A 22,886-nucleotide genomic window follows, 5' to 3' on the forward strand; every position below is an offset into this window, starting at 1 on the left:
TTTCCTCTGGGGGTTGTGTTAAACTGAAGGAAAATCCTTTGCCTTGGGCAGCTTCAGGGTTCTAATGCCCAGACTGATTGCTTTGTCTTTTGTTATCAGATTGGACACAGGATCTAAGGAGCCTGCTGGGAAGCATCCCTGGCAGCTCTTGCCTCACAGAATGGAAGAGGGGAGGTGTAGGAACATCCAGGGACAGGGGGGGAGGAAAGCAGGACCTTGAAACTGGAAATTCTTTCTGTGGGAACTCTAACTCAGATGGGCAATAAGAGGTGAAGAAGAAGGAAGCTCTTTCTACTCACCCTCCCCATGGCAGCCACAGCGCAGTGATCAGTCAGAAGGGATTTAGAGCCATGTTTTGTGACAGCTGTGCAGGTTTCTCTCTCTGCTCCAAGGCATGAAGCATAAAAAGCAAGAACTGGCTCCTTCCTGACACTGTGACTACACTAGAAGGCCAGTTTGAGCCTGAAGAGGTGAAGCTGGGAAGGGCCTGGGGAATAAATCTTGTGAGGAGAGGCTGAAGGAGCTGGGGATGGTTAGTGTGAAAGAGAGGAGGCTGAGGGGAGAGCTCCTGGCTGTCTACAGCTCCCTGAAAGGAGGTTGTAAAGAGCTTGGTGCTGGTCTCTTCTCCCAGGTAATCAGTGACAGAACAAGAGGGAATGGCCTCAAGCTGCAGCAGGGCAGGGGTAGACTGGGCAGTAAGAAACATTTGTTCCCAGCCAGAGTGGTCAGGGATTGGCAGAGGCTGCCCAGGGAGGTGGTGGAGTCCCCAAGCCTGGCTGTGTTTGAAGGTGGTTTGGATGTGGTGCTTGAGGCTATGGTTTAGGGGTGAGCCTTGCAGAGCAGGGTCAGTGGTTGGACTTGGTGACCCTGAGGGTCTGTTCCAACCTGAATGCTTCTGTGATTCTGTAACAGCCAGTATGGGAAACCCCTTTCTCTCCCCTCTAAAAATGGAGTTACTTAAAATAAAAGGTTTAGTGTCTACAAAAATCACTGCTTGCTGTTTCTAATTGCTGCCTAAGCTGCTCCCAGCTGCTCTCCCCCTTTGCACCTGGTGACAGCACACTCCTCATGCTGGGCATTTGGGGGGGTGGAGGGGGTGCCTCATAGTATACTGCATTTGCTTTCAGTCAGTGCAACTAAGAGCAGTGCTCTGTGCCTCTTCTTTCAGCTGACACAGACAGGTTTTGGACCAAAGATGTTTCAACTGGCATCCTCTATCAGATCAGCTCAGACTCAGCTCTCCCGTGGCAGCAAGCGAGGAAAAGCTGTCAGCAGCAAGGTGCAGAACTCTTAAGCATCACTGAGATTCATGAGCAGGAATATGTAGAAGGTAAAATGATTGAGAAGATGACCTTAAAACCAAGCTGCCCCAGAGCAGGGATGAATCACAGAACAGAAGGGTTGGAAGGGATCTCCAGAGATCATCCAGTCCGAGCCCCCTGCCAGAGCAGGAGCACCCAGGGCAGGGCACACAGGAACACAGCCAGGGGGGGTTGGAAAGTCTCCAGAGAAGGAGGCTCCACAACCTCTCTGGGCAGCCTGCTCCAGGCCTCCAGCAGCCTCACACCAAAGAAGTTTCTCCTCATCTTGAGGTGGAACCTCCTGGGTTCCACCCTGTACCTGTTGGTCCTTGTCCTATCACTGGGCACCACCAAACAGAGCCTGGCCCCTTCACCCTGCCCCCCAGCCCTGTGGTGGGTTAATGCCCATCCTGAAAAGGGGGGGAAGGGCTTGTGAGTGCTTTGCCCTCCCTGCAGGGCTTTTTCCCCCTGGGAACTGAGTCTGTTCCACTCCCCCCTCCCTGCCCAGCTAGGGTGTAAAAGGCAGGACACTGCAGCCATTAGGGCTTCTTGGCTCCTGCCTCTCCAGGATGAGAGCTACTGCAGCTGCCTTCCTGCTCCTCTGCCACGTGGCCAGGCCTGATCCTTCTCCCTGCTGCCTCTGTGCCTCTTCAGAGAGACTGGTTTAGTATTCTTGTTTATTTCCCCCTCCCATCCATCCTTGTTCCCTGCCCTTGTGAGCCTTACCTGTTATTGTTTTATATATATATTGTTTAAAGAAAGCTCTTTACCTCTCTGCTTCCAGGCTGACTCCAAATTACTGCTTGGTGGATTTGCTCCTTCCCTTTCTCTGTTAGGAGGGAGGAGGGGAGAGCAGGGGAGGGATTCTCAGCCTTGCCCCCATCTGAGCCCTTAAGTCCCAGTTAAGGCTCAAAACCACCACAACCCCTCAGCTACTGATAGACATTGATCAGATCCCTCTCAGCCTTCTCTTCTCCAGACCAAACAGCCCCAGGGCTCTCAGCCTTTCTTCACAGCTGAGCTCTTCCAGTCCCTTCATTGTCCTCATTGCTGAAGGTGGCTGCTTTGCCTTGCCTCAGTGAAGCAGACAATGCCATGGGTGGCTCAGCAGCTGCCAAGAGGGACGTGGTGAGGTTTTATCAAGGGTTGGTCCTAATCCCCTGCATGCAGGGAGGAGGCCCCATTCCACATGTGTGTTCTAGAGGGCAGCCTGCCCCAGGGGAAGGGTCTCCTCAATTCCCCTTCATGCCAGTGCACTCAGTCCTAAGCAGGGCCACAGTGTGGTCCACAAAGTTCCACTTTTCACAGTATCACAGTCTCACAGTATCACCAAGGTTGGAAGAGACCTCAAAGATCATCAAATCCAACCTCTCACCACAGACCTCATGACTAGACCATGGCACCAAGTGCCACATCCAATCCCCTCTTGAACACCTCCAGGGATGGGGACTCCACCACCTCCCTGGGCAGCACATCCCAGTGGCCAATCTCTCTTGCTGGGAAGAATTTCTTCCTAACATCCAGCCTAAACCTCCCCTGGCACAGCTTGAGACTGTGTCCTCTTGTTCTGCTGCTGGCTGCCTGGGAGAAGAGACCAACCCCCACCTGGCTACAACCTCCCTTCAGGTAGTTGTGGAGAGCAATGAGGTCTCCCCTGAGCCTCCTCTTCTCCAGGCTAAGCAACCCCAGCTCCCTCAGCCTCTCCTCACAGGGCTGTGCTCCAGACCCCTCCCCAGCCTTGTTGCCCTTCTCTGGACACCTTCAAGTCTCTCAATGTCCTTCCTAAACTGAGGAGCCCAGAACTGGACACAGGACTCAAGGTGTGGCCTAACCAATGCAGAGCACAGGGCACAATGACTTCCCTGCTCCTGCTGGCCACACTGTTCCTGATGCAGGCCAGGATGCCATTGGCCTTCTTGGCCACCTGGGCACACTGCTGGCTCATGTTTAGGCAGCTGTCAATCAGCACCCCCAGGTCCCTTTCTGTTTGGCAGCTCTCAGCCACTCTGCCCCCAGCCTGTAGCTCTGCATGGGGTTGCTGTGGCCAAAGTGCAGCCCCTGGCACTTGGACTTGTTGAATGCCATCCTGTTGGCCTCTGCCCAGCTGTCCAGTCGGTCAAGGTCCCTCTGCAGAGGCCTTCTGCCCTCTAACTGACCAACATCTGCTCCCAGCTTGGTGTCAGCTGCACATTTGCTGATGACTGACTCAATGCCCTGTGTGTGTCCAGGATTATTGTGTGGAGGAGAGCATGTGATGATGGCTAGAGTGGCCCTAACGTGGCTCCATCTGCACACCTGAACTCTGAGTGAGTGCAGGGGATGTGCTGCTGTCACTTTGGTTACCCATGGGGTGGAGGAGGCTTTATTTATTAGATGAATTTGCTAAGAATGAGACCAGGGAGGCATATCTGACTTGTTTGTTTATTTATCTATTCATTTTTGCATCTAGAGCTGATTAAAAACTTCAGTTCTACCCTCTGGATTGGATTGAACTCTTTGAATTTCAACAGTGGATGGCAATGGGCTGGGGGCAGCCCTTTCAGATACTTGAATTGGGCTCCAGGTAAGAACTGATTCCCTTTTGTAATCTCTGAATGGATCCTGAGGAGACAACAAGTACCAAAAAGTGCTCTGGCTGCCTTTACTTCTGAAAAATCCATTCTGACATCACAGCCTCACAGAACACATCTGGCTGGAAGAGACCTCCAGGCTCAGCCAGTCCAACCCCCACCCAGCACTGCAGGCTCAGCACCAAACCATGGCCCTAAGCACCAGCTCCACACACTGCTTCAACACCTCCAGGGATGGGGACTCCATCACTGCCCTGGGCACAACATTCCAAGGCCTCAGAACCCTTCCAGGCAAGAAAGATTTCCTAGCAGCCAGCCTGAACCTCCCCTGGGGCAGCTTGCAACCATTGCCTCTGCTCCTGGCCCTTGCCACCAAGGAGCAGAGGCTGTCCCCTCCTCACTGCAACCTCCCTGCAGGGAGCTGCAGAGAGCAAGGAGGTCTCCCTCAGCCTCCTCTTCTCCAGCCTCAACACCCCCAGCTCCCTCAGCCCCTCCTCTAGCCCAGGGGCTCCAGGCCCTTCTCCAGCCTGCCTGCCCTGCTCTGCACAGGCTCCAGCCCCTCAGTGTCCTTCCTGCAGGGAGGGCCCAGAGCTGAGCACAGCACAGGAGCTGTGTCCACAACTTAGCATAGTTTTCCCTTTCATTCTTACAGAATCCCAGGCCAGCAGCTGAGCTGAGCTGGCTACAGTTGTGTCCCATCCCAACAGCATCACACCCAGTCTAAAGGGGGAAGTCTGAAGAGAGGGAAGCCTTCTGCTAAAGCCTCCTGCTTGGATTCCTTACTTTGCTCTCCAGGACTGCCTTCCTGTTGAGTGTGGCTGCTTTACCCCTGCTGGGCTGAGTGTAACTTTATGTGCCTTGTATGGACACAGGCAGCGGTTTGGCTACTCCATTAAACCCATTTTCATTGCAGCCTGTGAGTCTCCTTTCACCCATGCCCTTTCTGCTGGGAAGGTGTCACTGGGTGATAGAGCAATGGCACAGTTTAGTCCCTAATAGAGACTAAATCTAGACAGGGGCACATGTCTAAATCACAAAGTTCACTGTGTGCAACAGCTATAGAGTCATGGAATTGTCAGGGTTGGAAGGGACCTCAAGGCTCAGCCAGCTCCAACCCCCCTGCCATGGCCAGGGACACCTCACACCACAGCAGGTTGCTCACAGCCACCTCCAGCCTGGCTGCAAACACCTCCAGGCAGGAGGCTTCCACCACCTCCCTGGGCAGCCTGTGCCAGGCTCTCACCACCCTCCTGGGGAACAACTTCTTCCTCACATCCAATCTCAATCTCCCCACTTCTACTTTTGCTCCATCCCCCCCAGTCCTATCCCTCCCTGACACCCTCAAAAGTCCCTCCCCAGCTTTCTTGGAGCCCCCTGCAGATCCTGGAAGGCCACCAGAAGGTCTCCTCAGAGCCTTCTCCTCTCCAGCCTGCACAACCCCAACTCTCTCAGGCTGTGCTCACAGCAGAGCAGCTCCAGCCCTCTGCTCCTCCTCATGGCCCTTCTCTGGACACCTTCCAGCACCTCCAGATCCTTCCTGGCACAGAGGCTCCAGAACTGGCCCCAGAGCTCCAGCTGTGGTCTCAGCAGAGTGGAGCAGAGGGGCAGAATCCCCTCCCTGGCCCTGCTGGCCACACTTCTCTTGCTGCAGCCCAGCCTCTGCTTGGCTCTCTGGGCTGCAAGGTCTCACTGCTGGCCCCTGCTGAGCTTCTCCTCCCCCATCACCCCCAAGGCCTTTTCTTCAGGGCTGCTCTCCAGCCAGTCCCTGCCCAGCCTGTGTTGGTGCTTGGGATTGCCCTGAGCCATCTGCAGGACCTTGCTCTTGGTCTTGTTGAGCCTCTTGAGGTTGTCCTGGGCCCAGCTCTGCAGCCTGTGCAGGTCCCTCTGGATGGATCCTTCCCTCCAGCTGTCAGCAGCACCACACAGCTTGGTGTCATCAGCAGCCCTGCTGAGGCTGCACTCAGTGCCACTGTCCATGGCACCAACAAAGATGTTGAACAAGCCTGGTACCAGGAGTGATTCCTGCAGGCTGAGAGCCCTGGGGCTGTTTAGTCTGGAGAGGAGAAGGCTGAGAGGGATCTGATCAATGTCTATCAATAGCTGAGGGCTGGGGGTCAGGAAGGAAGGGACAGGGACAGACTCTGCTCACTGTGCCCTGGGATAGGACAAGGGGCAGTGGATGGAAACTGCAGCCCAGGAGGTTCCACCTCTACATGAGGAAGAACTTCTTGACTGTGAGGGTCCCAGAGGCCTGGAGCAGGCTGCCCAGCGAGGTTGTGGAGTCTCCTTCTCTGGAGCCTTTGCAGCCCTGTCTGGATGTGTTCCTGTGTGACCTGTGCTGGATCCTGTGGTCCTGCTCTGGCAGAGGGTTTGACTGGAAGCTCTCCAGAGGTCCCTTCCAAGCCCTGGCATTCTGTGACTCTGTGATTCTGTGCCTGCAGCATAGAGGTCTAACTTCAGCTGCTCTGTTTGTGAGCAGCAGGATATCAGGACAAGAACCAGAGCTTTCCCACCAGTATCCTGGCCCAGTCAGTGTGTGTGTGTGTGATTATTCCACTGCCAAAGCCCAGAGTACAAGCAGCATCCCCTAAGCTAGAGCAGCCCCTGTGCTGCCTGAGAGGACCTCTTCATAGGAAGCACTGAAGGAATGAGAATGAGTTGCTGTTTCTGTTGGACATACCATGGCTTTGTCAATAGTTTAATTCACTTTTGCTGTGAGATTCTCTTTTCTCTCTTATTCAAAGGAAGTCCTTTCCAGGCTCCTGGGAAACTCTGTGGACTAATGAATCCCAAAAAGGATGGGAAATGGGAAAACCAAGCCTGCAACCAGAGGCTTGGCTACATCTGTGAAAAGAGAAACCTCAGTCCCAAGCCTGATGTGCTACCCAAAGGTAGGCTGCCAAGGGGGAGGAGAGGTTTTCCCTTTGACCTCCAGAAAAAACAGCAATCTGTAGAGGATTAAAGGTCTGCAACATTATTTGCCAGCCCAGAGGTCAGAAAGCTTTGCACAGCACAGCTCTGTTTGCAGGGCCAGAACGGCAGACACTGCTTTGCTTCCTCTCATTCTGCAGTCACCATTCAGAGGAGAACTGTGAGGTTCTGTTCCATCACTCTGCCACTCACCCCTGCAGGACACAGAACGTGCTAGAATAGAATAGAATAGAATAGAATAGAATAGAATAGAATAGAATGGAATAGAATGGAATAGCATAGAACAAAATGGACTAGAATAGAATAAAATAGAATGGAATTAACCAGGTTGGAAAAGACCTTTGAGATCATCAAGTCCAACCTATCACCCAGCACCATCTGATCAACTAAACCATGGCACCAAGTGCCTCATCCAGGCTCTTTCTAAACACCTCCAGGGATGGTGACTCCACCACCTCCCTGGGCAGCACATCCCAATGGCCAATCTCTCTTGCTGGGAAGAATTTCTTCTCCACCTCCAGCCTAAACCTCCCCTGGCACAGCTTGAGACTGTGTCCTCTTGTTCTGGTGCTGGTTGCCTGACTGGGAGAAGAGACCAACCCCCACCTGGCTACAACCTCCCTGCAGGGAGTTGTAGAGAGCAATGAGGTCTCCCCTGAGCCTCCTCTTCTCCAGGCTAAGCAACCCCAGCTCCCTCAGCCTCTCCTCCCAGGGCTGTGCTCCAGACCCCTCCCCAGCTTTGTTGCCCTTCTCTGGACACCTTCCAGCAGCTCAACATCTTTCCTAAACTGAGGAGCCCAGAACTACCCTTTAGGTAGTTGCAGAGAGCATTAAGGCCTCCCCTGAGCCTCCTCTTCTGCAGGCTCCAGGCTCTGTCATGGGAACCAGTGCCAGCAATCACATTTGCATGAAGGCAGCAGAAATTTTACTCCTTCTCATTTGCTTCTCCTCTCCTCCAGATGAGCAATTGCAGATCCTGTAACAGCAATGCAAAACCCCCTCACCCTCTGATGACTCTTGGGTCCCTGCAAGCAGAGCAGGAGGAGCAGCTGGACTGACACAGCCTACATTTCATCCAGGGGCCACCTCCACCTCAGGCTTCACTGACTCGAGGTGGTTGTGAACCTCCTACACACAGGAGGGATCTGATGGAGGCTTTGCTGGAGGCTGCCACCTGGGCATGTTAGAAAAGCTTCTCTTAAAGGAATAGACCCCAAAGAAAGAGAAAGCATTTCAGAGACTCTTTATTGCTCTATGAGCCTGAGAAAGAAATGCAGGACTCTGTTTAAAGCAAGCTTATAACAAGCTTTTAAAGATATTACTGCGTCCAGTTCTGGAGCCTCTGTGCCAGGAGGCATCTGGAGGGGCTGGAAGGTGTCCAGAGAAGGGCCAGGAGGAGGAGCAGAGGGCTGGAGCTGCTCTGCCATGGAGACAGCCTGAGAGAGTTGGGGTTGTGCAGGCTGGAGAGGAGAAGGCTCCCAGGAGACCTTCTTGTGGCCTTCCAGGATCTGCAGGGGGCTCCAAGAAAGCTGGGGAGGGACTTTTGAGGGTGTCAGGGAGGGATAGGACTGGGGGGGATGGAGCAAAAGTAGAAGTGGGGAGATTGAGATTGGCTGTGAGGAAGAAGTTGTTGCCCATGGGGGTGGTGAGAGCCTGGCACAGGCTGCCCAGGGAGGTGGTGGAAGCCTCCTGCCTGGAGGTGTTTGCAGCCAGGCTGGAGGTGGCTGTGAGCAACCTGCTGCAGTGTGAGGTGTCCCTGGCCATGGCAGGAGGGCTGGAGCTGGCTGAGCCTTGAGGTCCCTTCCAGCCCTGACAGTTCTGTGAGTCTATATTTAAGAATCTAAGTAATTTGAAAAAGGAGCCCCCCCCCTACTCTGGGCTGATTTGCACTGCTTGCTGACCTGCAGCCACCAAAGATTGGCTTCACACATTGCATATGGGAAAGAGATTTATCAGATCAAAGGCACTGAGCAGGAGGTAGAGCCTGATGTCAGCAGAGCAGGGTCACCTGGAGCAGGTCACACAGGAACACATCCAGGCAGGTCTTGAATATCTCCAGAGGAGATTCCACAACCCCCCTGGGCAGCCTGCTCCAGGCCTGTAGAACACTCACAGGGGAAAAATTCTTCCTCCTGTTTCCATGGCACTTCCTCTGCCTCAGCTTCCACCACTGCCCCTGGTGCTGGCATTGGGCAGCACCCAGCAGAGCCTGGCTCCAGCCTCTGGGCACTCCCCCTGCACATCTTGAGCAACAGCAAGGAGCTCACCCTCAGGCTCTTTCCCTCCAAGCTCCAGAGTCCTCAGCTCCCTCAGGCTCTCCTCAGCCTTTCCTCAGTCTCTCCTCAGTTTCCTCTTGCAAAATTGCTCCAAACAACCCAAGGTGTGCTTTGATTTTCAGAGGAGCTGAAATCCATTACCTGCCCAGATGGCTGGTGGCCATATGCAGGGGACTGCTACAGCATTCAACGGGAGCCCAAGGCGTGGAAGGATGCTCTGGCTTCATGCAGGAAGCAAGGTGGAGACCTGGCAAGTGTCCACAACATTGCTGAGTTCAGCTTCCTGGTGTCACAGCTTGGTTACAGTGAGTACACAGGGAGGGTTCTGTTTGCTCCCTCTGTAAGGTGAAGCTTTGCTTTACTGAATAACACAGAATCCCAGGGTGCCAGGAAGGGACCCCAAGGCTCAGCTGCTCCAAGCTGTCCAGGTGATGCTGCAGTTGCAGTGAGCTGGCCCAGCAGCCTGGCAAGCTGAGTCTTACACTGGCCAGTGCAGGGGACTGCTCTGCTGCCCTGGGGAGATGATTCCAGTCTCTGACTGTGCTCCTGGGGAACCATTTCCCCCTGCAGTCCAAAGGGAACCTCCCCAGCAGTACCTTGTCCCCATCAGCCCTTGTCTGCTCCATGGCACTCCTTGTAAAAGCAGCCCTGCTCTGGAGCCCTCAATACAGGAAGGACCTGGACCTGATGGAGAGGGTCCAGAGGAGGGACACAAAAATGCTCAGGGGGGTGGAGCAGCTCTGCTGTGAGGACAGGCTGAGGGAGCTGGGGGTGTGCAGCCTGGAGAAGAGAAGGCTCCAGGGGGACCTAAGAGCAGCCTGCCAGGACCTGAAGGGGGCTACAAGAAGGCTGCAGAGAGACTGTTTTGCAAAGGCCTGCAGGGACAGGACCAGGGGCAATGGCTTCAGACTAGAGCAGAGCAGATTGAGATTGGATGTGAGGAACAAGTTCTGCACCAGGAGGGTGGTGGAACACTGGCACAGGTTGCCCAGGGAGGTGGCTGAGGCTCCATGCCTGGAGCTATTCCAGGTGAGGCTGGACAGGGCTCTGGGCAACCTGATCTAGCTGGGGATGTCCCTGCTGAGTGCAGAGGGGTTGGACTGGATGAACTTTGGAGCTCCCTTCCAACCCAGACCATTCAGTGATTCTAGGCTTCTAGGAGTCTCCACTCTCCTGGCAGCCACCCTTTATGTCCTGTATCCATGGCAATAAGGTCTGCCCTCAGCCTGCTCTTCTGAAGGCTGAGCAAGCCCAGCCCTCAGCCTTTCCTCCCAGGGCAGGGCTGCCAGGCCTCTGAGCATTCTCCTGGCCTTTTCTGGATGCTTCCCATCCTGTGCACATCTCTTTTGTACAGCAGGGACCAGCAGTGCAGGCAGTGCTCCAGGTGTGGTCTGAGCAGCACTGAGTGGGACGATGACTTCTCTGTCTCTGCACCCCAGCACCCTGTTGGCTTTCTTTGCCCCTGCAGCTCCCTTGTGCTGAGCTGCTTGTCCACCAAGGCCCCCAGGTGCCTCTCCTCAGGGCTGCTCTCCAGCCAGGTGGATCCCAGTCTGAGCTGCACCCCTGGGCCATGCATTCCCAGGTGCAAGACCCTGCACTTGGCCCCACTGAATGCTGTAAGGTTCTTGCCAGCCCACTCCTGCAGCCTGTCCTGGGCTTCCTGGAGCGTGGCTCTCCCTCTGGAGTGTCAACCTCCCTGCTCATCTTGCTGTCAACTGCAAACTTCATCAGGGTGCTCTTGAACCCAACACTCATGAAGATATTAAACATCATTGGGCCCAGTGCTGATCCCTAGGGGCCCCCACTTGTTGATATGAGAGGACAACAGCATTCTTGTTAAAGCCTGAGGTCTACCTCTCATGTAGCACAGCCCAACATCATCACATGGTAGGGGTGGGAAGGAACCACTGGAGATCATTTAGTCCAACCCCCCTGCTAAAGCAGTTTCACCTAGGGCAGGTTGCACAGGAGCATATCCAGGTGGGTGTGAAAGTCCCCAGGGAAGGAGACTCCACAGCCTCTCTGGGCAGCCTGGCACAGTGCTCTGGCACCCCCACAGCAACAAAGACTTTCCTCATGATTGAGTGAAACCTGCTGTGTTCCAGTTTGTGTTCATTGCCCCTTGTCCTGTCACTGGGCACAACTGAAAAGAGCCCAGCTCCATCCCCTTGCCCCCCACCCTTTAGCTCTTGATCAGAATTGAGAAGATCCCTCCAGGTTAAACACCCTCTCCCCCTTCTTCCCCAGCCCAGGTCTCTCAGCCTGTCCTTGTCAGAGAGATGCTGCAGTCCCCTCAGCATCTTTGTAGTCTCCAGTGGACTCTCTCCAGCAGTTCTCTGTCTCTCTTGAACTGGGGAGCCCAGAGCTGGACACAGTGCTTCAGGTGTGGCCTCACCAGGGCAAAGCAGAGGGCTACGAGAACCACACTCTTGTTAGTGCACCCCAGGACACCACTGGCCTTCTTGACCATGAGGGCCCATTGCTGGCCCATGGGCAACTTGTTGCCCGCCAGCTCTCCCAGATCATTCTCCTCAGAGCTGCTTTCCAGCAGGTCAGCCCTCACCTGTACTGCTGCAGAGGGTTACTCCTGCCCTGGTGCAGGACCCTGTGCTTCCCTTGCTGACCTTCCCAGTCTGGATGTGAAAGTGTTCCTAGCACAGCAGATCACAAGCACACCTGTCTCTTGTCACACTTCAGAGCCCACAGAAGAGCTATGGCTGGGTCTGAACGACCTGAAGGCTCAGTTCTCTTTGGAGTGGAGCGACAGGACCCCGGTGACATTCACCTCGTGGCGGCGGGGGCAGCCCAGCTACACCAAGGGGCTGGAGCGCTGCGTGGCAATGAAGGGGCAGGTAAAACCCTCTGGGCTTGCTGCTGGAATGACAGCCAAGAGCTGGGCCAGTCTGAAACCACTTGCCATGGGGCTCAGGCTTGAGGAATCTGGCTGCCTGAGGCTTGGTGCCCCTCAGTTTAAGAAGGACATTGAGACACTTGAAGGTGTCCAGAGGACAAGGCTGGGGAGGGGTCTGGAGTGCAGCCCTGTGAGGAGAGGCTGAGGGAGCTGGGGTTGCTTAGCCTGGAGAAGAGGAGGCTCAGGGGAGACCTTCTTGCTCTCTGCAACTCCCTGAAGGGAGGTTGTAGCCAGGTGGGGGTTGGTCTCTTCTCCCAGGCAGCCAGCACCAGAACAAGAGGACACAGTCTCAAGCTGCACCAAGGGAAGTTTAGTCTGGAGGTGAGGAGAAAGTTCTATACTGGGAGAGTTGTTAGGCATTGGAATGTGTTGCCCAGGGAGGTGGTGGAGTCCCCACCCCTGGAGGTGTTCAAGAGGGGATTGGATGTGGCACTTGGTGCCATGGTTTAGTCATGAGGTCTGTGGTGACAGCTTGGACTGGATGATCTTTGAGGTCTCTTCCAACCTTGGTGATACTGTGAGGCTGTGATAGAGAGGGATAGGGATATGGATAGATAAATAGAGAGGGATAGAGATAGGGATAGGGATAGATAAAGAGATAGGGATAGGGATAGAGATGGGGATGCATAAATAGGGATAGAGATAAGGATAGAGATAGGGATACATAAATAGATAGGGATAGAGATAGGAATAATGATAGAGAAGGATAGGGATAGAGATAAGGATAGAGATATTGATACATAAATAGATTGGGGGGAGGGGATAGAGACAGAGAGATATAAATAGAGAAAGAGACAGAGACAGATGATATAGGTGTGTTATTCCTTTTAAAGATGTGAATCACTGCTATTGAGAATTTCCTCCTCAATGGATTTGAATAGTCAGATTTGCTGCAGCAAACCCAGCCCTGCATTATTTCAGTGCCACCAATCTCTTTTCCAGATGTGTAGTGAAAGAGTCCTGCTCCAAATTCAGATCCTCTGGCCCCAGGGGAGCTGGATCTTCAGAGCTCCTCTCACTAAATACATAGTTAAGGTAGCAAATAATGCTGGCACTTCAAGATGCCACTTGGGTCCTTCTTTCATCACAGATCAGAATCAAATACAGCTTAAGGCATCCTGACAGGTGGCTTTTGAAAAGCTATATAAATCAGAGAATCATAGAATCAATAAGGTTGGAAAAGACCTCAAAGATCATCAATCCAACCTGTCACCCAGCACCTCATGACTACTAAACCATGGCTCCAAGTGCCACATCCAATCCCCTCTTGAACACCTCCAGGGATGGGGACTCCACCACCTCCCTGGGCAGCACATCCCAATGGCTAACAACTCTCTCTGGGAAGAACTTTCTCCTCACCTCAAGCCTAAATCTTAAGTGATGATCATAGAAGAAACACAGGATGGGTTTGGTTTGAAAAGCCTTTTCAGCTCATCCAGCCCAACCGTTCTCCAACAGGATGCTTGGTGCCATGGGTTAATTGATTAGGTGGTGTTGGATGATAGGTTGGACACGATGCTCTTGAAGGTCTCTTCCAGCCTGGTTTATTCTATTCTATTCTAACTCTGCCAAGGCTGGGACTAACCCATAGCCCTCAGCACCACATCTCTGCCTCTATGAAACATGGATGGGGATTTAACCACCTCCCTGGGCAGCCTGTGACAGGCTTTGAAAGTCCTTTCAGGGAAGAAGTTTCTTCTAATCTCCAACCCAAACCTCCCCTGGGGTAACATGAGGCTGTTCCCTCCTGCCCTGTCATTTGTTACTGGGGAGAGCAGACCAACCCCCACCTTGCTCCAGCTTCCTTTCAGGGAGCTGTAGAGAGCAACGAGGTCTCCCCTCAGCCTCCTCTTCTCCACACTAAACACCCCCAGGTCCCTCAGCTGCTCCTCCACAGCCTTGTTCTCCAGACCCCCAGCTTTGTTGCCCTTCTCTGGACCTGCTCCTGCCCCTCAGTTTCTGTCTTGGAGTGATCCTATGACCTTTGTTGGGAGGCAAGAGGAAAACAGAGAGAAAGGGGGCTCTTACATTTTTGAATGCCACTTTCTTTACACAAGTTTCTTCTCCCTGCTGTCCTAGGATGGGTACTGGGCAACTGATGTTTGTGACAAAGAACTTGGTTACAGCTGTAAAAAGAAGCCTTCATCACCATCTTCTGGAAGAGAGAAAATTGAGGACCCAGGCTGCCAGAAGGTAAATGCCCTCTCACACGTGAATCACATTGGGAAGTAATGAACAGGACTTCACTTACTGCTTCTTGCCTCTTCTGGAGTCTACTCTTGAGCAAACCTTATCTCTTCCTACTAGCACTTTACTAACCTATGTGTGGGCTTCATTTGTGCTCTGAAAATGCTCAAGGAAGTCAGGATCCATTCACATGTGCAGGAATGCTGCCTTGCCTGCCACTGCCAGGTGGGCAGCCCTGGGTCACAGTTCCCTGCCACTGAAATCACCATTCCAGCACTGCCCTCTCCCTTTCTGCTCTTAGCCTAACCACATCTGGAAAACTACCAACAGCCACTTTGGCTCCTCTCTCAGATCTGCTCTTTAAAAGCCTTTGAAAAGTCCTTGCTATGTAAGAGTGATAAAAGAAAGGAACTTCCAAGGAGCAGCAGATCAGCTTCTCTGTGCTGTGTTCCTGCTGGTGGACTACACATTGGCCTCTGAGGGCTATCAGCAGGTGATGTTTCCCCAAACAAGTCACTCCTGAACTGACCTTCTCACAAAACAAGCACCTCTGGGTTGGTCAGCACAGATCTCTCCAGATCAGGGAGAAGCAGGGGGGTCACAGAATAGAATAGAATAGAATAGAATAGAATAGAATAGAATAGAATAGAATAGAATAGAATAGAATAGAGTTGAATAGAGTAGAATAGAATAGAATAGAATAGAATAGAATAGAGTAGAGTAGAATAGAATAGAGTAGAATAGAGTTGAGTAGAGTAGAATAGAATAGAATAGAATAGAATAGAATAGAATAGAATAGAATAGAATTAACCAGGTTGGAAAAGACCTTCGAGACCATTGAGTCCAACCTATCACCCAGCACCATCTAATCAACTAAACCATGGCACCAAGTGCCTCATCCAGGCTCTTCCTAAACACCTCCAGGGATGGGGACTCCACCACCTCCCTGGGCAGCACATCCCAATGGCCAATCTCTCTTGCTGGGAAGAACTTTCTCCTCACCTCCAGCCTAAACCTCCCCTGGCACAGCTTGAGACTGTGTCCTCTTGTTCTGGTGCTGGGTGCCAGTGTGGCCAGCAGGAGCAGGGAGGTCATTGTGCCCCTGTACACTGCACTGGTTAGGCTACACCTTGAGTCCTGTGTCCAGTTCTGGGCCCCTCAGTTTAGGAAGGAGGTTGAGATGCTGGAAGGTGTCCAGAGAAGGGCAACAAAGCTGGGGAGGGGTCTGGAGCACAGCCCTGTGAGGAGAGGCTGAGGGAGCTGGAGTTGCTTAGCCTGCAGAAGAGGAGGCTCAGGGGAGACCTCATTGCTCTCTCCAGCTCCCTGAAGGGAGGTTGTAGCCAGGTGGGGGTTGGTCTCTTCTCCCAGGGAGGCACCCAGCAGCAGAACAAGAGGACACAGTCTCAAGCTGTGCCAGGGGAGGTTTAGGCTGGAGGTGAGGAAGAAGTTCCTCATAAAAAGAGTGATTGATATTGCTCCTTTCTACCCTCCCCCCAAACAAGTGCCAACTGGATTCCTTTTGCCTCAGTGTTATGGTCCTGAGGCTGGGTGCCTTTAAGAATCATGAAGCTGCAGACCTTCAGAGGCTAGAGAGTTCCAGGAGGTGGACCAGGAAAGTGTATTTCATCCCCATAAGCCCTGCACCCCTATGAAACTGGCTGCAGTAGGTTTCTTCCCTTTCCCCCCTCCCTCTCTGCTCCCAGGAGGACGCTCAGGCTGTTGTCTCTTTGCAGGGGACTGAGGTCTGGTTCAGCCTTGGCAATGCTGCCACTTAGGCCTGGAGCAGCCTGGCTGGGGCCTGGAGCTGCCAAGCCAAATTTTATCTGCATCACACAGGCATGGTATAGGTGGTGGGAGGGAGGTAAAGAGTCATGGTGGAGGTGTGGGGGGCATTGGAAGCCTGAGTTATGGCCTGGTTTCAAGGGAGGGTTATGTCAAGCTTTGGCCTAAGGAATGGAATGGAATGGAATGGAATGGAGTGAAATGGAATGGAATGGAATGGAATGGAATGGAATGGAATGGAATGGAATGGAATGGAATGGAATGGAGTGGAATGGAGTGGAATGGAATGGAGTGGAATGGAATGGAGTGGAATGGAGAGTGTGTGTGGTTATAAATGTAGGCTATTGTAGTTGGAATGGAATGGAATGGAATGGAATGGAATGGAATGGAATGGAGAGTGTGTGTGGTTATAAATGTAGGCTATTGTAGTTAGAATGGAATGGAATGGAATGGAGTGGAGTGGAATGGAATGGAAAGGAATGGAATGGAGAGTGTGTATGGTCATAAATGTAAGCTATTGTAGTTAGAATGGAATGGAATGGAATGGAATGGAATGGAATGGAATGGAATGGAATGGAATGGAATGGAATGAGGTTCTTGGAGAACCCTGGCCAAGGGGGACTGTGTGCTTTGTGTATTCCATCTGCTTTGTGCTGTTGTATGTCGTTGTGAGCAGCATCTCCAGCTAAACTTCCCAATCCTATCCAATCCTTTGTGTGAGCATTGTTCTGTTCCCCCTCTGGGAAGAGGCAGAAGACAAAAGCTGTTCTTCTTGTGCTTTGGAGGCATGTGCATGCAAAAGAGGTGACAACTGTCACCTTAATGCCATCCTTCAAAGGCAAGAAGGCCTTCTGTGGGAGCAAGCAGCAGCACACCCACAGCTCTCTGTTTGTAACACTTTGTCCTGTTCTCACCCTGGGTTTGAGCTAATTTCTGCATTGAAGGCTCTTTCAATTTCATGCTGAGAACCTTCTGTCTGTCCCAGGGTTGGAGCAGATATGGCTCCCACTGCTACCTGGTGGGGTCTGCCCTTCTGACCTTCTCAGAAGCAAAGAAGACCTGTGAAGGGAGCAAGGCTTACCTAGCTACTGTGGAAAGCAGGTAGGAAACCAACTCTTTGTTGTGCTTCAAACCCACTGCTTCTGGTGGAGGAACCTGCAAAACCTGTCCATGGTTTTGAACTCTTCCAAAGGCTTTACCAGCACTCTTCAAACCTTGTGGTGCAGTAAGGCAAATCAAATTACCCATGCAGGATAAAAATACACCCAGGAAGCCTCAGTGATTTAGAGCTTTCTACTCAATCTGCTGCAGCAGTTTCAGGTGCTGAGTTAAACAGATTGCTTTCCTCTATCAGCTGATGAAAGCAACTGCTACGTTCCTCTGGGGTCTGGGCTGGCTTTTCCTGGTGCCAGGTAGTGACTGCAGTTTACTGATGGCCTTTAACAAAAACCCTTTCCTAAACTACCTCTGCAGCCATTTGGCTGAACACATGTAGGAAATCCTCCCCAGGACCTGCCCTACCACAGCCAGAATATATCACCTCCAACCCACCCCACAGTCAGGCTTTGCAGGCTTCATGTCCTCTGAGGGATGTTCTTTAGCCTGGAGAGGTGGTGGCTAGCAAAGCTGCCAGTGTGCTCCTGGCTTGGAGGCCTGTCTGACACACCTCAAAGATTTGCAAAGACAAAGGAAATAGAACAAGGTGACTAGAAGCCCATGTGAGGTTTTGCCTGAACCTCAGTGAGCAGCTGCTGCCTTCAGGTCATGCTAGCAGGACAGTGATACCTCTGTTTGTACCACTTGGATTAATATGCCAAGGGCAGCCTGGGCTGCATCCAAAGCAGTGTGGCCAGCAGATCCAGAGAGGGGATCCTGACCCTCTGCTCTGGGGAGACCTCACCTGCAGGGCTGGGCCCAGCTCTGGAGCCCTCAGTATAGGAAGGACCTGGACCTGATGGAGAGGGTCCAGAGGAGACCACAAAAATGCTCAGGGGGTTGGAGCAGCTCTGCTGTGAGGACAGGCTGAGGGAGCTGGGGGTGCTCAGCCTGGAGAAAAGAAGGCTCCAGGGAGACCTAAGAGCAGCCTGCCAGGACCTGAAGGGGGCTACAAAAAGGCTGCAGAGAGACTTTGCAAAGGCCTGCAGGGACAGGACCAGGGGCAATGGCTTCAGACTAGAGCAGAGCAGATTGAGATTGGATGTGAGGAACAAGTTCTGCACCAGGAGGGTGGTGGAACACTGGCACAGGTTGCCCAGGGAGGTGGTTGAGGCTCCATGCCTGGAGATATTCCAGGTGAGGCTGGACAGGGCTCTGGGTACCTGATCTAGTGGAGGATGTCCCTGCTGAGTGCAGAGGGGTTGGACTGGGTGAGCTTTGGAGGTCCCTTCCAGCCCAGCCCATTCAGTGATGCTATGATATTGCAAGGTGAATGCACATTGTTTTCACCTCAGAAATGAATGCACATTGTTTCCCACTGCAGGAATGAGCAGGCCTTTCTGATCAGTCTGGTGGGGCTGAGGCCTGAAGAGTATTTCTGGATTGGCCTCTCTGCCACAGAAGAAGGAGGGAGCTTCAGGTGGAGTAGTGGTGGGACAGCTCTCTTCACACACTGGAGTGCAGCAATGCCAGGTCAGCCCTGCTCAGGCTCAGCCCTTGTGGTCAGAGTGCAGCTGCAGTTCATGTGGGTCTCTGCTTCCCATCCCTTGGTGATGGAAACTGGATCAAGGTGGGAGGGTAACACATTCTGTTGGGTGCCAGTGCTACAAGCACCACCACAGCTGAGTGCCAGCTGTTGTGTAAGTCAGTCCCTTGAGCAGCACAGGAGCAGGAGGAGTGAACAAGGTCTGTGGGCTCCACTTTTTAACACAACAACAACAACAACAACTCATCTGAGTGAGGGAAAATAACAGATGGAGACTTTGCTTTGACCCAGATCTGAGGAATGAGCAGTGAGCCTCCAGCTCTTCTGCATTCCAACCACATTGCATATCCAGGTGGGAACTCTTGCCTTGAAACAAACTTCTTGTACTTGGTATCAACCTTCTTGGAATGGAATTACCTGGATGCTGAGAACCCCAAAGCAGCTCTCAGTCCTGGCACAGGCTGTCCAGAGAGGTAGTTGAATCCCCATCCCTGGAGGTGTTTCAAACAGAGAGAGTTGTGGTGCTGAGGGACACAGGTGAGCACCAGACTTGATAGAATTAGAATAGAATAGAATAGAATAGAATAGAATAGAATAGAATAGAATAGAATAGAATAGAATAGAATAGAATAGACCAGGTTGGAAGAGACCTTCAAGATCATCATGTCCAACCCATCAACCAATCCAACACCACCTAATCAACTAACCCATGGCACCAAGCACCCCATCAAGTCTCCTCCTGAACACCTCCAGGGATGGTGACTCCACCACCTCCCTGGGCAGCCCATCCCAATGAGCAATCACTCTCTCTGTGTAGAACTTCCTCCTGATATCCAGCCTAAACCTCCCCTGGCGCAGCCTGAGACTGTGTCCTCTTGTTCTGGTGCTGGGTGCCTGGGAGAAGATCCACCTGTCTATAACCTCCCTTCAGGTAGTTGTAGAGAGCAAGAAGGTCTCCCCTGAGCCTCCTCTTCTCCAGGCTAAGCAACCCCAGCTCCCTCAGCCTCTCCTCACAGGGCTGTGTTCCAAGCCCCTCACCAACTTTGTTGCCCTTCCAGCAAGTCAACCTCCTTCCTAAACTGAGGAGCCCAGAACTGGACACAGGACTCAAGGTGTGGGCTAACCAGTGCAGTGTACAGGGGCACAATGACCTCCCTGCTCCTGCTGGCCACACTGTTCCTGATGCAGGCCAGGATGCCATTGGCCCTCTTGGCCCCCTGGGCACACTGCAGGCTCATGTTCAGCCTACCATCCACCAGCACCCCCAGGTTGATATGGTATGTCTGGACTGGATGACCTTAAAGGTCTCTTCCAACTGAAACATTTCTCTGATGCTGTACAGAGCTCATTGAAAATGCAGGAAAAGCAGGGCTGAAGTAAGAGCTGGCCAGGATTTGCTGCCTGTGCCATTTGCCCTCTGACTTCCCTGGGCTGGCAAGAAGGGAAGATTTGTATTCTGAAGCTACAAATTGCCATTCCCAGCAAAGATCTGCCTGTGACACTCACTGGTCCATATCTGGGCTCTGGCAGGAGGCATTAAGAATAGTTTTCTCTCCAGGCTGGTGTTTGACCTGCATAATCTGCACCTCCCTTCCATGGGTTTCAGTGGCTACAAGCAAGGGTCTCGTTTCTCAGCGAGCAGTTAGGGCTTTGGCTTAACCCTTGTCTCTTCTGTGCCACAAAGGGAAGGAGCAAGGCTGTGTTGCCATGAGAACTGGACCTGCAGCTGGATTATGGGATGTTATCAGCTGTGAGAAGACAGCAAATTACCTTTGCAAACAGCAGGCAGCAGGAGAGCAGCCTCCTGCTCCTCCAGTGCCTGTCCCTGCAGCCACCTGTGCCACAGGCTGGGACGGAGCCTCCTGGGCAGATTCATGCTTCAAAGTAAGTCTGTGCTTGCCTCCACCGTCAGCATGAGCAGGGGGCAGGCTAAGGGGCCATGCCCAGGCCACAGTGGGACTCAGGGACACAGGTGCTGGGTCAGTTGTTTGGGAACAATCCTTTTCCCCATCTTTTTCAAGGGTGAAAAACCCATGAGAAAATAGAATGGAAGTCAGCATGGCAAACCTGGAACAGTGCTAGAAGTATGCTCTTTGTCAGTTAAAGGCCAGGGGAGAGCCCCACCTAATTTATTTATGTCCAGAAATCCATGAGCTTCAACAAGGGTCTAGGCAATCCCAAGCACCAATGCAGGCTGGGCAGGGACTGGCTGGAGAGCAGCCCTGAAGAAAAGGCCTTGGGGGTGCTGGGGGAGGAGAAGCTCAACAGGAGCCAGCAGTGAGACCTTGCAGCCCAGAGAGCCAAGCAGAGCCTGGGCTGCAGCAAGAGAAGTGTGGCCAGCAGGGCCAGGGAGGGGATTCTGCCCCTCTGCTCCACTCTGCTGAGACCACAGCTGGAGCTCTGGGGCCAGTTCTGGAGCCTCTGTGCCAGGAAGGCTCTGGAGGTGCTGGAAGGTGTCCAGAGAAGGGCCAGGAGGAGGAGCAGAGGGCTGGAGCTGCTCTGCTCTGGAGACAGACTGAGAGAGTTGGGGTTGTGCAGGCTGGAGAGGAGAAGGCTCCCAGGAGACCTAATTGTGGCCTTCCATTACCTGAAGGGTGCTCCAAGAAAGCTGGGGAGGGACTTCTGAGGGTGTCAGGGAGGGATAGGACTGGGAGCATGGAGCAAAACTTCTTGTGAGAAGAGTCTGGCTCCATCCTGCTGATGCCTGTACATTTAGATGTTGCTCAGCATTAATGAGATCCCTCTCAGTCTCCCCTGACATGATTAAGGGAATGGAATAGCTCTGTTATGCAGGAAGATTGAGAGGCCTGGGGCATTCCAATGGAGGACTATGAGGATGCTTAGGGGACTTGAGCATCTTCCCTGTGAAGAGAGACTGAGAGCCCTGGGGCTGTTTAGTCTGGAGAAGGCTGAGAGGGATCTGATCAAGGTCTATCAATAGCTGAGGGGTGGGGGGCAAGTGGAGGGGGCCAAGCTCTTGTTGGTGATGCACAGCAATGAGCCAAGGAACAATGAATGGAATGGAATGGAATGGAATGGAATGGAATGGAATGGAATGGAATAGAATAGAATAGAATAGAATAGAATAGAATAGAATAGACCAGACCAGGTTGGAAGAGACCTTCAAGATCATCGTGTCCAACCCATCAACCAATCCAACACCACCTAAACAACTAACCCAGTGGAGACAAACTGCAACACAGAAGGTTTGACCTCAATGTGAGGAGAAACTTCTTTGTTGTGAGGGTTCTGGAGGCCTGGAGCAGGCTGCCCAGAGAGGTTGTGGAGTCTTCTTCCTTGGAGACTTTCCATCCCCACTTGGATGTGTTCCTGTGTGGCCTGCCCTGGGTCACCTTCCTCTTGCAGGGCTGGATGATCTCTGGAGGTCACTTCCAACCCCTAACCTTCTGTGATTCTGTGATTCTCCATAGTTTTTTGTGAGACAAAGGAAGGAAATGAAGTCTTGGTTTGAGGCTGAAGAATTCTGCAGAGAAATAGGAGGAAGCCTGGTCACAATCAGCTCCAGGGAAGAGCAGACTTTGCTCTGGCAGTTAGCATCGTGAGTACCTGCACAAGGATTCTTTTTCATGCTCATGCTGTGCTACAAATGAATTCCTTCAAGGTGTCTTTGGAGCTGGGCAAGTGAGTGAGCAAACACAATCACATTTTAAATGGCAATGGACATTGTTCACCTGGAAATACCAGCCTGCAACATTGCCTTTTCCACACACATCTTGAATGTTTCAGAGGCTTTGATGCCATCAGAGGCTTTTATCGAGGCTGCTCTCCAGACCTGATCCGCTTTGTAGATGTCAGCCCCACTGCCAATAGGGAGGCAACAAAATGTTCTATCTATGCATTTATTTAGATGCCTGAGCACAAATCCAGGCTGGGTGAGGAGTGGCTCCAGAGCAGCCTGCAGGAGAAGGCCTTGGGGGTGTCAGCTGGTGACAAAGTCCCCAGGAGCCAGCAGTGGTCCCTGGCAGCCCAGCAGGCAGCTGTGTGCTGAGCTGCAGCCAGAGCAGGGAGAGCAGCAGCACAGGGAGGGGATTCTGCCCCTCTGCTCTGCTCTGCTCAGACCCCACCTGCAGCACTGCCTCCAGTCCTGGGGCACCCAGCACAAGAAGGACCTGGGGCTGCTGGAGAGGGTCCAGAGGAGGCCATGAGGGTGATCAGAGGGCTGAGAACCTCCCCTGTGGGGACAGACTGGGGGAGATAGGGCTGTTCAGCCTGGAGAAGAGAAGGCTCCAGGAACACCTTGGAGCAGCCTTCCAGTACCTGAAGGGG

At 52.8% G+C, this 22,886-nt stretch overlaps 1 protein-coding gene across 1 annotated transcript in view; it reads left to right on the forward strand.

The window, feature by feature from the left end:
- Positions 1 to 22,886, forward strand: part of LOC104310166 (macrophage mannose receptor 1) — a 62,581-nt gene that overhangs the window by 5,170 nt on the left and 34,525 nt on the right. Inside the window, exons 2-11 of the mRNA XM_054171158.1 lie at positions 1,169 to 1,330; positions 3,751 to 3,864; positions 6,616 to 6,762; positions 9,201 to 9,383; positions 11,776 to 11,930; positions 14,069 to 14,182; positions 16,944 to 17,059; positions 18,438 to 18,586; positions 20,284 to 20,483; positions 22,031 to 22,158. Coding sequence (XP_054027133.1) covers positions 1,169 to 1,330; positions 3,751 to 3,864; positions 6,616 to 6,762; positions 9,201 to 9,383; positions 11,776 to 11,930; positions 14,069 to 14,182; positions 16,944 to 17,059; positions 18,438 to 18,586; positions 20,284 to 20,483; positions 22,031 to 22,158 — 1,468 coding nt within the window. The remainder of the gene's footprint in view (positions 1 to 1,168; positions 1,331 to 3,750; positions 3,865 to 6,615; positions 6,763 to 9,200; positions 9,384 to 11,775; positions 11,931 to 14,068; positions 14,183 to 16,943; positions 17,060 to 18,437; positions 18,587 to 20,283; positions 20,484 to 22,030; positions 22,159 to 22,886) is intronic.

This window comes from Dryobates pubescens, chromosome 21, assembly GCF_014839835.1.
Source record: "Dryobates pubescens isolate bDryPub1 chromosome 21, bDryPub1.pri, whole genome shotgun sequence".
NCBI classification, from domain to species: Eukaryota; Metazoa; Chordata; class Aves; order Piciformes; family Picidae; genus Dryobates; species Dryobates pubescens.